The 14,091-nt window shown below is 35.0% G+C and overlaps 1 protein-coding gene across 1 annotated transcript; it reads right to left on the minus strand.

Moving 5' to 3' along the window:
- Positions 1-1,598: 1,598 nt before the first annotated feature.
- Positions 1,599-12,003, minus strand: LOC113778407 (probable inactive ATP-dependent zinc metalloprotease FTSHI 4, chloroplastic). Its single transcript, XM_027323813.1, has 14 exons — positions 11,605-12,003; positions 10,943-11,198; positions 8,112-8,484; positions 7,035-7,293; positions 6,252-6,383; positions 4,091-4,165; positions 3,808-3,933; positions 3,577-3,686; positions 3,427-3,505; positions 3,195-3,332; positions 3,000-3,111; positions 2,024-2,186; positions 1,802-1,907; positions 1,599-1,675 (listed from the first exon to the last, which is right to left on the minus strand). Exons 1-13 carry the CDS (start codon positions 11,872-11,874, stop codon positions 1,835-1,837), a joined length of 2,166 nt encoding a protein of 721 aa, XP_027179614.1. The 5' UTR covers positions 11,875-12,003; the 3' UTR covers positions 1,599-1,675; positions 1,802-1,834.
- Positions 12,004-14,091: the final 2,088 nt, after the last annotated feature.

Raw genomic sequence — 14,091 nt, forward strand, 5'->3', positions numbered from 1 at the left:
CATTGGGATGCTGTTATACGGATTCTCAGGTATCTTAAGAGTACTCCTGGAAAAGGGTTGCTGTATCAAAATCATGGACACACTGATATTGAAAGATATAGTGATGCAGATTGGGCTGATTCTGCTCAGATCGAATCGACCACAGGATATTGTGTGTTTGTTGGTGGTAATTTAGTGTCGTGGAAAAGTAAGAAGCAAACAGTTGTCTCCAGATCAAGTGCAAAATCTGAATACCGCGCTATGGCTCACACTGTGTGTGAGTTGGTTTGGTTGAAGAGTATGTTACTTGAAAATTGGATTTGAGCATAAACAGTCTATGAATTTAATGTGCGATAATCAGGCTGCTGTCCATATTGCGTCTAATCTAGTGTTTCATGAAAGGACAAAACATATTGAAATTGATTGTCACTTCATTCGAGAGAAATTGCTTGACGGAGTCATCAAGACATCTCATGTACCGTCTGTAGATCAATTGGCTGATTTATTTACCAAAAGTCTAGGGGGTTCTAGGGTGAAATACATTAGTAACAAGTTAGGTGCTTATGATATATATGCTCCAAACTTGAGGTGGAGTGTTAGAAGAATATCAGTATTCTTGTAGATAATAAATTAGTAAGGGTATTCTTATAAATAGTTGGTTAGATTTGTACTCCTATAAATACTAGTTAGTCACTCATAATACTGTGACTAGATGTTTTCCTCCCAAAATACCTGTTAACAGTGCCCAACATTTAAATCATTTCATCATGATTGTTAACTAAAAAGACGGAAGACAGCAAACCGTATTATGTACTTCAGCAATCATGATATCCTTACCAGTGTTCTTGGCTTGGATATTTACTGCATATGGTGATAAATGAGGTTATTCACAGTGACAGTCATCCTATTCACTATGCCTGTGCACTTCAGTAAATTCGACATGTTTTTAGATTGCAAATAAAGGTTCCTATTAATTTAAATGTTTCTGCTGTCTGCAACCAGAAAAAGTCGTGGTTTCAAACTAAGATGATCTCAGATAACACCCCCCCCCCCACCCGGGGGGACATATTTGGGATTGAAACCATCATCATTTTTGCATTAATTTAAAATTGCCTGCCAGCCAAACACGTCTATAAAAAAGCCCTGCATTCAAATCCTTCCCTAATCCTGCATTCATGATCTAAAGAAAAAGGCCAATTTGACAATCAGATATGCATTGCATCTGCAAATAACTGGAAAGAATTTGCCAGGATCCAACTACATGTAAGAAGTGAAACGAGCAAAATAGCCAGCAGCTCAGTAACTAGCTGTGGTAACGGTTGGGCCAACTCAACCCAATTATCTCCACACCAAAAGTCAGATCAGTGAGGACTACCTTATCACTTTGAAACCTAAAAGATTGTGGTCGAATGAGTACTAGTTGGCTTATAAATGACACCAACAGCATTCAGTTTCTCACTTCATCAATGTTTTCTAAATCTATTGCCACAAACAGTGCTAATATATTACCTAATACCCAGAAAAAGGATCATGCAAAACCAATTCTCAGACAAAATCTTTAAGAGTAATAGAAGACGATAAAAGAAGGAAGCCGTAAACATTCAAATTTGACAAATTACCTGAGGTATGCGTGGAGAGCTTTTGTATATTCTCCATATTTCATCAGCTTTTATCTCTCCTTTCTCAAGTAAAATATCTGCTCAAGACAGAAGGTTGAAGTGGAACAGCAGTGAGCGGCTACAACCGTTGGTAGCAGTTACAATCTTCACATCTAAAGAAGTGTAATCTGAGAAGAAGACTTGACATGAAAGATTAATACAAACTGTTATACTTTCAACAGCAAAATGGTTTTCTCTTAGCACAGATGAGTCATGACTCTACGCAAAGCGCATGTACTCTTCTCTAAGTGCTTCAAGTTTGGCAGCAAGCTGGAAATGAAGCTTGGCATACTTAATACCACAAAGTATCTATATCTAATGCAAATAATAACATGAGTGGAATAATTGGTAATCAAAATTTATGAGACACTATTCATATGCTTTACATTAGGCACAAGATCATTCTGGTATCTGTAGTAAGCCTTCCCAAAGCAGTCATTCCAGTCTGCAGAATCAGAAATTCTGAAAGCCTCGAAGCTTCTACAGTTGACTTGGCAGAAATCCAACAAAGATTGTCTACTCCAAACATCTCTTCCTCAATAACTCTAGCTGCAAAAGTATGCCATTAGCAAATCACATGCTATTTTTCTGTCTGCCTCACCAATTTGAGGACTAAAGAAACCTTATGGAGATTCATGAACACTGTATCAACATCAGAATCAGCAAGAAAGTCCATTAAAGCTTTACGACTTTTCTATTATAGAGTTTTACCTTTATGCTCATCAAATACTCTAGTCCTATAGTCCGGTGGTATGTCACAAGCAACTTAAATAGAACCCCTTAAGGAGGGCTAACAGACATATTGAGTAAAAAACAAGTAAACTAAAACAAAGGGATGTAAAGAAGGGCACAGATACCCATCGCAAAAAGTAATCATCAAGATAAAACCTGCTCAATTTATTTTATTTCTTTTTTTTTTTTTTTTGAGGAGGGGGAGGATGAAATGTTGGGGTTTGCTATCATTCAACTTTAACATGATTGGTTCTACAAAAGAATTATATCCATACAGAAGCACCACTAAAAAGAATTGCAGTGAGACACAGAGAGACTAAATCCTATTATAGTCCTATAGACAAAACAAGAACAGTGCCAAGACAATTACCCATGTGACTTCCTACACCTTAGACAGAAGAAGAAAATTAACAGGACCGAACCGCAAGCCAAAAGCATAGGATGTGCTACGGTCCTAAGAGACATAGATGATTTTGCTACTGCTTAAATCACAAAGACATCAGTGGAGAGCCCAATTGCAGCAAAACTACAATCATCTGAATATCCATTGACTTGTGGCATAAGAAACATAGATATATAACTACACAAAAAGAAGACATAGGCATTAAAGAAAGAAACTTTGTCACTCACGAGCACATGCACGCACTATGGAGTTCACGTAATCTCCTTTTCTTTTAAAAACCCTGCCTGGGGTTTCCACATAGTGCATATTCGGTCGACTACGGATAGAATTTATATCTGTCTACAAATATCAAACAAATAGTTTAAGTTTATCATCCCAGCTCTGCAAGAAGAATGACAACTTATAAACATATACTAAAAAACCTCGGTGAAAGGCCGATAAGGATCTGGGAAGGAGCAAGCAAGAACAGCAACAGCAGCTTCTCGATATGCCAATCTTAGTTTCAATTCCTTAGGAACTTCTGTGCTATCTTCTTGGCCAGTTTCAAATGTGCCCTTTTGCTGCAATACATTGGCAACATTATGTAATTTTGTGCCAATATATCTATGATATATATAAAACAGTTCTCCAGCATCTTATAACATTGAAACTTACTCTTTTCAATGCCTCCAGAAGTTCATCACGCCCTATATAGTCCATGTCCTTTCTAGTAGTCAAAATCCCAGCTTCATTCCTGTCCAGTGAATCAGAGTCAAGTACCTTATTATAAACAAGACCGAAATATAGAGTATAGGCAAAGCATACAGTATATTTTGCAGTTCCGCCCCAGTAAAATCGTCAGTGAGCTCAGCTATTTCCTTCAACAGAGTTTCTTTCTCCTCTTCAGAACGAAAATACTTGTTTCGCGCATGCACCTGCATCATATTTGATGACAATATTACAAAACAAAGATCGATTCTCTTCTTTGAACCGTCTATGAAAATATTCAGCAGGAGCTTCAGAACGTGAAGAATAAAAAGCATTACGGAAGCATACCTTTAATATGGCCAACCTACCATCTTTTGATGGCAAGCCAACTCTTATAATCTTGTCAAAACGGCCTTTCCTCAAGAGAGCAGGATCCAAGATATCTAGTCTATTTGTTGCACCAATAACTAGCACCTGAGACATCCAAATTTGACTAACACATTAAGCATCTATTCTTGAAATCAGCTTGAAACTTCCACATCTTAAAGAAGTAACCTCTAAATCTTTAAACTACATAGAGACTTTGATTATTTGTTTAGAACACAGGCATCCAAACCAGATATAAGCAAACCTGTGATGTTGACACTTTAAAACCATCCATTTCAGTAAGTATCTGAAGCAATCCTTGTTCCCTCTCTGCACCACCCTGGTATAGCAAATAATGTTTGAGATCACATCAATCATGTACTCTTATCAGCTTCCATCCTCTCTTATCAGCTCTTGGAAAACTCAGGAAAACAATTTTGAGAATATAAAAGCAATCATATAACCAAATCCAAACATGTTCCTCTACCACAATTTGATGGTAATCAGATTGTTAGTTGATGCACTTATTTTTCACTCCCCATTCAAATAAATACTCCAATGGTTAAGCTTTTATAAGTGAAAGTAAATCCACAAAATAATACTCAATTCAACCATATAATGCATCACTCACTTCATAAGAATGACAACTTACCTCTTAAAACTGCAGCTAAAAAATAGTATAGCACACCAGTTCAATCGTATTTTAATTACGGGTAACTGATAGTCAAAGTAAAATCAAATTTAAATTAAAACCATTGTAATAGATGACAGAAGTTTACCCCAATTCAAGGACTTGGTTTTCAAAGTTTTCATCTGCAAGGATTTTGTTGAGTTCCTTATTACTTAATGTTTCACGGAATTCCAACTTTTTTCATCATGTAGCACAGAAATCAAGGTCAAAAGTCATCAGACAATTAAAAAGGAAGGAAAAAAGGAAAGAAGAAACAGTCAACAGAGTAATGTGTAAATGCAAAGATATGCACAGATTAAAATAATAAATAAATTATGAGCCACCAGAGTTCTTCAGAGATCATGACTGAATTAGGTTTTCCTTCAGTGCTTTTTGGTTGCATCTGAGATCAGTGAGGGGTGGTAAGGTATGAAGCCTATAATGTGAACCTTAAGCATATGGGACACCAAGAGCATTTTTGGATGTTCGCATATTGATATGATGGAAAATGTTGCTTCACTTATTTTGTAAAAAAATCACTATCAACTTTTCAGTCTGGCAACAATTTTGGAAACTAGTTCCAATTTCAAATTATTTATTAGTTTCATAGGAAAATCACCAGATAAGGTCCCAATGCCAGGAAGGATGACTATGATTTGTTGAGTAGCAGAATGAGTGAAAGCCATAATGATTGTACTAAAAGAAAAGAACTACTTAGTAATAGATGACAGATATAGTTTGCAACAGTTCTAGCAATAAGAGGGCCAGCATAGGCTAATGCTGTAAATCGTTTTATTAAGTTAAAAAAATAGGTATAGCAGCTACTCCCTTCGTCCCACTGAAAGTATCATACTTTCCTTTTTGATCTGTCCCAAAATTATGTCATGCTACCAAAAATAGCAAGTGAAATTTTCTCCTCCTTCCATTTTTATCATCAAAGCTACTACAATTATATGTGTGGGTCCAACAAAATTTATCAAAAACTATGCATGCATTAAAGCAGTGCGTCACCAGTATGCACCAACTGGCTTTGTGTGTGCAGCACACAACAACAAGTGAGATGGTACCTTTAAATAAATGTATGGGGTCCACCCTATTGACTTGATGGCAGTCACAATTCGGGCAGCATAAATGCTTTGCTTTGTACCAGTTTTGGGCAGCCCGATAAATGGGCATTTTAGTAGGTTTAAGAGTTTATTTACTCTCTTTCTTTACTATTCATAGAAAGCTCCAATCCCGAAAAGTTTGAGTATAATTTACATTTGACTCGTCAACAAATCAACTTTTTATGCCCTTGGATATGCATACACTTAAAAGGAAGGAAAATCAGAAATATGGCTTATGCTGGAAGATAATACAAATCTCTATGCTAAATGTTCCTATCTATGATAGCTCAATTCCTGTGACTATCTGCTCCAGGGGAGCATCTTGCTGTTGGAGAATAGGGAAAATTTTCTACTATTTGACAAAAACTTAAACAGCACGTGTCCTCAATGTAATTGCATCAATAAGAGGGTACCTCAGAAGAAGCGCTTCAGAATATGATTAAGTAGTCAATAATCACCCTCCAACATAAGTACCTCAAAAATAGCAAATTTGCAGTAGTAGTAGTTCATAAAGTTCAACACCCAATAGATGAATAATGCAGTATTCAATAAGAGCCACAAGCAGAAGAAAAATGGAAATTTAACATTTCCAGAAACTGAGTTGCTTATGCTAAAAGCATATATGCCTTGTTAACTCCAAAATAACTTACCCCACCAATATCAGGGCCACCACGTTTGCTGCCAATTGCATCGATTTCATCAATAAAGATGATTGATGGGGCAAATGACCTCGCACTAGCGAAAAGGTCCTTCACACGAGATGCAGCCACTCCTACAAACATCTGGAAAGCAGATGATCTTAACTTAAAAGTATCCTAGTGTCTCAAGCTCTTGTTCATAATGGCTACATGCATAAGAAGTTGAAATTACTTGAGCTAATCCTCACTTGATTAAAACACAGAATTGAGTGGTTGCTTATTAACAAGGACATTCAACTCTAAACATGCAAAAATAACACAAGAAGAACCATGTCTCATCCTCATATTATGCTTTTAAATACCACCCTTAATGTGGAATTTAGTCACAAATCTCCATACTCTAGCACAAGATTCTGACTCCTCAAAAGTTTTATTATCGGCAATATAACGCTCAATATTCAGAAGCACATTTATCACATCAAAAGTTTGACACACATTTAAAATGCATGTAAGAAACCAAAGTGGAGGAAATCATTAAATTACCATCTGTACCATGTATCAGATTATATAGTTTATTCCGTTGATATGAGAATTAATAGATATAGAACTTTCAAGGGTAATATCAAAAGAATATCCACCTCATATTGTCGATATCATTTCCACATTAATACCCTGTCAAAATTACTACAGCTTACATATCAAATTGCAATTTCTTGTCCAAACTTCCTTGAATTGTTTTACCTATAGTTGGCGAAAGAAGATTTTAGAGCACAAGAGAAATAGAACATCGTTTACCTCCACAAAGTCAGTCCCATTAGCTGCAAAAAATGGAAGACCTGCTTCACCAGCTATAGCTTTTGCAAGAAGAGTTTTCCCAGTTCCAGGGGGGCCATGGAGAAGTACACCTTTTGGACAATAGATGCCTTTATCTTGGAATTCTTCTTCATTCTTTAAAATGCTTACAATCTCTTGTAGCTCTCTCTTAATGTATTCTTGCCCAGCAAAATCATCAAATGTAATACCAGTTTTTTCCTCTGCTGATATAAATTTAGCCCTAGTACAAAGCCAGGTCAAAAGGTTAGATCTACTACATCATCGCAAAACTAAGTATCCAATGAGATCATAACATCATTTCCAACATTGAGAACAAGTACAACAGCTCATATGTTTCCCTACCTCTTTTGATATAGTTTAGCAGGAGGGTAGGATAAAAACAAAGGAAACTTGTCCTTGAAAATGATTGCCTAGCCATAGATGCTGCATGCTCATTATGAATAAGCAACCATAATGAAAACTGAGAGTAGGACCCAGGCACAGACATTTGGGCTTTATAGAATTGGGAACACTAGCACAAAGGAAGCAAGCAATATACAACTACGTCAGGTATGAGAATCAAACACTTCATGAAAACACTTCCCATCCCTAGGAAACTAAAAAAATTATGTGTAAGAACTGCAATGGAAAGGTGACACAAACTTCTCTTGATAATAGAATAGAAGAAATGAATTTCACTATTTAAGAATTATTCCGAAGGAAGGACTGTTCCTTAAGAAACTCTAAACCAAACGGCATGGATTGTCACTATATGTAAAATTAATTGCAGCAACAAGATACTCAAGCAACTTGAACTCAATACACAGATCCACATAAAAATTATATATATATATATATTACCCAAAGCATTAAATCATGACAATTAACATGGATGATTGTATAGTAACAAAAAAAGAGAGAGACCGCATATCCAAGCTTCTTGTGAAGAATGGACAAGGCATACTTGGATTATCAAAGAATACATTACAAAGTACATGAAAATAGACTGCATGGACATAATAAGTTCTATCAACTGACAAATAAAAGCTACCCACCTACCTACTCTTGCCCAATGATCCAAGGGCACGCTGTTTCAGTGGCTGTCTTTTCTTCTTTGGGGGCTCTCCGAGATCACATGGTATGAGTTTTGCATAAATAGGTCTCATCATGTTATCAATCCAGAGATATAATACAATTGCAAAAGCAAGGCGCATAGACCACACAACTGCGGTTGCAACAGTTGAATAAACTTCTGCTGGAACTGTATTAACATTGTACACATCAACATTTATAAGTTGTTGATGTAACTTCTGCCAAACATCATTCCAACAATCAATAGGCATACGATTGACCACATGGCGCCGGAAAACAATGTTGTTCATATTCCCTGCAGAACCTTCCCTTTTGCCATCTTTGTAGTATGGTAAAATCACTAAATATAAAAGGCAAGAGAAAGAAATATAATGAGATTCAGAAAATAAGGAGACAACAGAGGAACTTAATTTAACCTATGATTTCTAAAGATGAATCTGGTTGATTGATGAAATAAAGAAAGAAAGGCCAGCATCAATTGAATATTTCAAATGAAAACCACAAAGTTTAAAATTAGATAGGTTGCAATTGTAAGATGAAGATCCAACCCTACACAATACCAAAAATGACATAGGACAACAGGTAAATTAATTGTATATGATCCCAGAAAATTTTGATACCAAAAACAGATAAGGAGGAAACATAGGGAACTTGATTTAACTTGCTAATATTTTCCAAAATCGATTCTAGGTAATCGGTGACATAACCAATCAACTGGTTCATGTGGAAACCAAAGGTATAAAAATCAGACATGTTGCAACATTTGGATGCAGATCCAACCTTTTTGAATACCACAAAACGAGCAATATCACTCAATTGCATAATAAAGACAAGCAAAACTCTAGGAATTCTGTGGGTTCTAATATCACCAGTACTTCTAGTCATCAATGAGAAATTAAGAAATAGGTACAAAATTGGATGGAATTCCTCTCCCATGTCAATGTTTGAAACTCAGTCTCATTTCCAGCCCTCACAACAGATTTACTAGATTTCAATGAATATCTGTAACATTATCCACATAGCCTATATCAGTAAGTTCAAGCTCTTCATAAATTTTTTTTTTTTTCAGGTGGGGATAGCTTTTAAGCAGCAACAATTGGTGAAACCGATCTAGATGGCTTCTATTCACAATTCTAAATAATTATATGAGTATTTATTTAATTTTCACTTATGAAGGTGAGCTATATACCACCCAAACAATAAATTATTCAAACATAACAACTTTGAGCAGTTGCATAGATTTGTCTTTCTTCAAAACTCTACCTACTCCTTTCTTTCTTCCTTCTTTGTTCTACCTGGCAGATTCTATCAAATTGTGCTAGCCTATATCATCTTGGTTCAGTATCAGAAGAAATGTTTTCTACTTCAAACAGGTAATCAAACCAAGCCAAAGTTATGTTACATGTATTGATTATTTAAACAGTTTTGGAATGTAAAGCAGATGTATTGAATTTTGCAATGCACTGCTACAAAAACAACAGTCCACCCAGAATAATCAAATAAACAAGACTGTAATCTGTTGTTTCTTACTAGATTAAAGTTATGCATGTAAATTGCAAACCGAGCACGACTACATTCATGAATTATTTATCTTCTGAATAATTTAACGGGATATAAACTTCGCTGAATCTATTCAAAGAAGGAATGATGTACCATATCTATGTAAACAATGCTCTTTTACAGCTTTCTGCTGATAAGACAGATTGTTTTCGGAGTTTCACAATAAAACCTGATTTAGCATCCCTTTGCTAAAAATGCTCTTTAAGAGATTCCTAATATAAACCCCTGACTCTCTCTACATATATATGCATACACTCAAACATGCAGATAATGTCATATGCACATCTGCATGACATTAACATGCTTTTAAATGTAGTTTCATTAACATATTTATGCCCATTTCTCACAAATCACAATCATGCATGGAGAACCTGTATTCCTTCTTTGAGGTATTCATTTCCATGCAGCACAATTTCATTGACACAACAGGTCACATCCAACCAAAAACCTGCCTCTTTTAGATCCAAGATGGATTAAAAGGTGAACTGGGAAGAACCATAGTGACCTATGTATGTATGCACATCTGGGAGAACAGACACATGCCAACATGACAGAATAAGGAAATATTAGAAGCTTTATGCACATAAAAATTCAACATATCCATGTATTGAAAATGAATTCATTTATCTGTGCACGCTAGGCCTCATTTACTTAGTTTGTGCTCCATTAATGTCATACAGAACCACACATCCACACACCAACACATACACATGCACAAATGTATATTCACTCAGATCTTAAGAAATGATGAAACAATGTACATTTACTCGCACAAACACCCTATGCTTAAAAGTCAAAATGTCAAGAACTTGTAGAAAAGGTTACTAAAACCGGTTACATGACGTAGAGGCTTCCACTTTTTGACAGTAAACCCGACATTGAGTTTTCCTTTCATCACCATATGTCTGAACTTTCAACAGACAAGCATCACTCACCAGCACCTATAATAGAGGTATCTGAAGTCAAATTTATCAAACATTAAGTTTAAAACTTCACCCTTCTCTGCTCATTTAGGCAGACAACTTATTTCGGCAATTAACTTTCAGAATTCCACTATAAATTTGAGAACTTCATGAAGTATGTTAAAACCAATTTTGTCAGCCAAACCCCAAATCAAGAGCAAATGATCCTTTTCCATTCCACCGAGGATCAAGCTAACAGTATACACTAACATGACTATACAAAAAATTATTCAGCACTAACCCAGCATATAACCAAATAAGAAGAATCTGTAGTACCTGAAACCGTCTGTCCATAGTTTGAGTACTCCATAAACTGTACATTGTTTGAATTCAGAAGCCTCTGGAACTCACTATAGTCTATCCTATGAGAATTCACAGGATCCCATTCAGTTCCCTTCACCTTTCCCCGCATTGTCAGCAATGCCCTGCTCCAATCAGAAGCCATTACCAGCTGCCTCTCCAACTGAACATTTGCCTTCCTCTCAAACTCCTCCAGCTTATTTACACGTTCTCTCTCCGATTCTTTCAATTTCTGAAATCCCATTAATTCACTTACATCATAAACAACTGAACTCTTATAGAAAAGGAGACTAAGAAGGCATCTACAAAATCAAATTTTACTTTTATTTTCTTGCTTCCGCAACATTTGAGTACAAAAGGAGTTTATTATTTTTTTGATGACCAAATAAATCAATAACAAAACGTTATTAACACGTTTCCCGAATTTTCCAAGCAAGAACAAGGACCTAAAAAAAAAGATAACCCGAATGTTATTAGTATTACCCAATTGGAACTAGATAATTCTTTAAAAGCCACTGACTTTTCATTCTTTTACTACCTAAAATTCAAAAAAAAAAAAAAAAACGAAAAGCACCATGATTTCAAAACGCAAGAAGAAAGCCATACAAACTTTTGATACTAAAAATCAATATACAAACCTCAAAAAGCTGCTCAGCTGATTCATTTTCATCTGAACTGGAGCCCTGAGATGCAGAAGAAGAAGAAGAAGCATTGAAAGCCTTGATTCTGAGCTTTCTGGGGCTAAAGCAAAAGGGTTTAATCTGGGGCTTTAAAAATTGCAACTTTGGAGTGAAAAATACTTGATTTTTGGAAAATAAATAGTGGGGTTTAAGGGTTTTAGAAGGATAGCAAAAGGGTTTTTGAAAATGGGGTAACACTTCTATTTGGTTCAAAGTTGCTGTCTTCATTTTTTCTTCTCATTCATTCATAGATTAACATCGGAATTTCCAGAAGTGTGTGTTCTGTGTGTAATTTCTATGTTGTTTTTGGTCTCTCTCCGTCTTATCTTTCATAACCCACGAAGGCAGGAATACAGACAGACTCTCTTCAGTGGCTGCTTAGCCTTTCTTTATCATTGTAGCTACATTTTGAAGGACAGTGAAGCGCTAAAACGTTGTCGTTTTGGATGAGCATGCATTTGCTCTTGCTTTTTCTTTTCTTTTTTGACCTTTTTTTTTTTGGCTTTGGCATGCGTGCGTGTGAAGAGGATCTAACTTTAAATGTCACTTGTTAGTATTATTAAACTCAATTTCAATATGAAAAGCGAATTGATATATGTGTTTATGTATGCAAAGGTGTGTTGAAGAGAAAAAATGCAAGTCTATGCGTAAAATAAGTAAATTATATTAGAAATCAAGAATACTTACCCCAGAAATGTTTGTATGTGTATGTGTATGTGTATGTGTATGTGAGAGAGAGAGAGAGGATGTGTATGTGTGTGTGCATGTCTATGAGAAAGAGAATGTGTGTATGTGTGCGTATATGTACATATGTAAAAAAATATATGAAAGAATGTATGTATACGAGAGACAATAGAGAGCATGTGTGTGTATGTGAAAGAGAGAAAGAGAGAGTATATGTGTAAATGTGAAAATGTGTGTATGTGAGAAATGTGTCTAAATGAAAGTATATTTATGTATGCAAAGGTGTGTTGAAGGAAAAAAAATGCAAGTCTATGTGTAAAACAAGTAGATTATATTAGAAATCAAGAATGCTTACCCCACAAATGTTAGTATGTGTATGTGTGTGTGTGTCTATGTGTGAGAGAGAGAGTATGTGTATATGTGTGTGCATGTCAGTGAGAAAGAGAATGTTAGGTAAATATTGTTTTTTTTTTTTTACTTCTGTTAAATGTAATGAGCTCAAGAAGCAAAACAGGGATCAAGCAACACTTCTGTATGTGTATGTGAGAGAGAGAGAGAGGATGTGTATGTGTGTGTGCATGTCTATGAGAAAGAGAATGTGTGTATGTGTGCGTATATGTACATATGTAAAAAAATATATGAAAGAATGTATGTATACGAGAGACAATAGAGAGCATGTGTGTGTATGTGAAAGAGAGAAAGAGAGAGTATATGTGTAAATGTGAAAATGTGTGTATGTGAGAAATGTGTCTAAATGAAAGTATATTTATGTATGCAAAGGTGTGTTGAAGGAAAAAAAATGCAAGTCTATGTGTAAAACAAGTAGATTATATTAGAAATCAAGAATGCTTACCCCACAAATGTTAGTATGTGTATGTGTGTGTGTGTCTATGTGTGAGAGAGAGAGTATGTGTATATGTGTGTGCATGTCAGTGAGAAAGAGAATGTTAGGTAAATATTGTTTTTTTTTTTTTACTTCTGTTAAATGTAATGAGCTCAAGAAGCAAAACAGGGATCAAGCTCTAATTTTTTATATATATAAATAATCAATTCAAAATAATTTCTGTAATATAAGAGGAATGAAGTTTAACAAACGCAGAAAAGAAAAGGGGATTTGAATCCAAGAGGTCAAGACTACTCATTTCTGGATTCTTAACTTTAACTATTAGATTAAGATCTCCTTGATTGTGCCCCAACTTCACTGTATCATTCCTATTTTTATAAATTGTTTATTAGGACTAAGACTTTTTTCAATATTACCTAATAATCAACCCAACAGCATCGATAATATAATTATTATCATGCTATAGAGACGGGATGTTAAAGAATTGCTTCTATACTTGTCGCAGTTGGTGCCAACTGTTCTATTACCTTTCGGGTTACAGTATTCAATTTGGTTCAAAATAAATAAAATCTCTATAAATTAATAATATTTATTAAATAATAATTTTTTGGCCTCGACTTGAGCTAACGATGTAAATTAATAATTTCGATAAGATAATAAAATAATAATTTTTTAAAAACCTTGCATAACCTCTAGTCCCATTCATTTTATAAATTAATAATCCACTAAAATTACACATCATATCTTCATAAATTTTGAATTTATTGTTATTTGTTTTTTCTTAAAATTTAAATCTACGTGAATCTTATCCCTAATTTTTCTTATTGCATCTAAAAGTTCTAGATTTGAACTCTTATATTGCAATACGAAATTATGAAAAGTTATTGATGCGTTGTGTGCTTCCTTTCGCTACCGTT

The sequence above is a fragment of the Coffea eugenioides genome, chromosome 7 (genome assembly GCF_003713205.1).
Source record: "Coffea eugenioides isolate CCC68of chromosome 7, Ceug_1.0, whole genome shotgun sequence".
Lineage (NCBI taxonomy): Eukaryota > Viridiplantae > Streptophyta > Magnoliopsida > Gentianales > Rubiaceae > Coffea > Coffea eugenioides.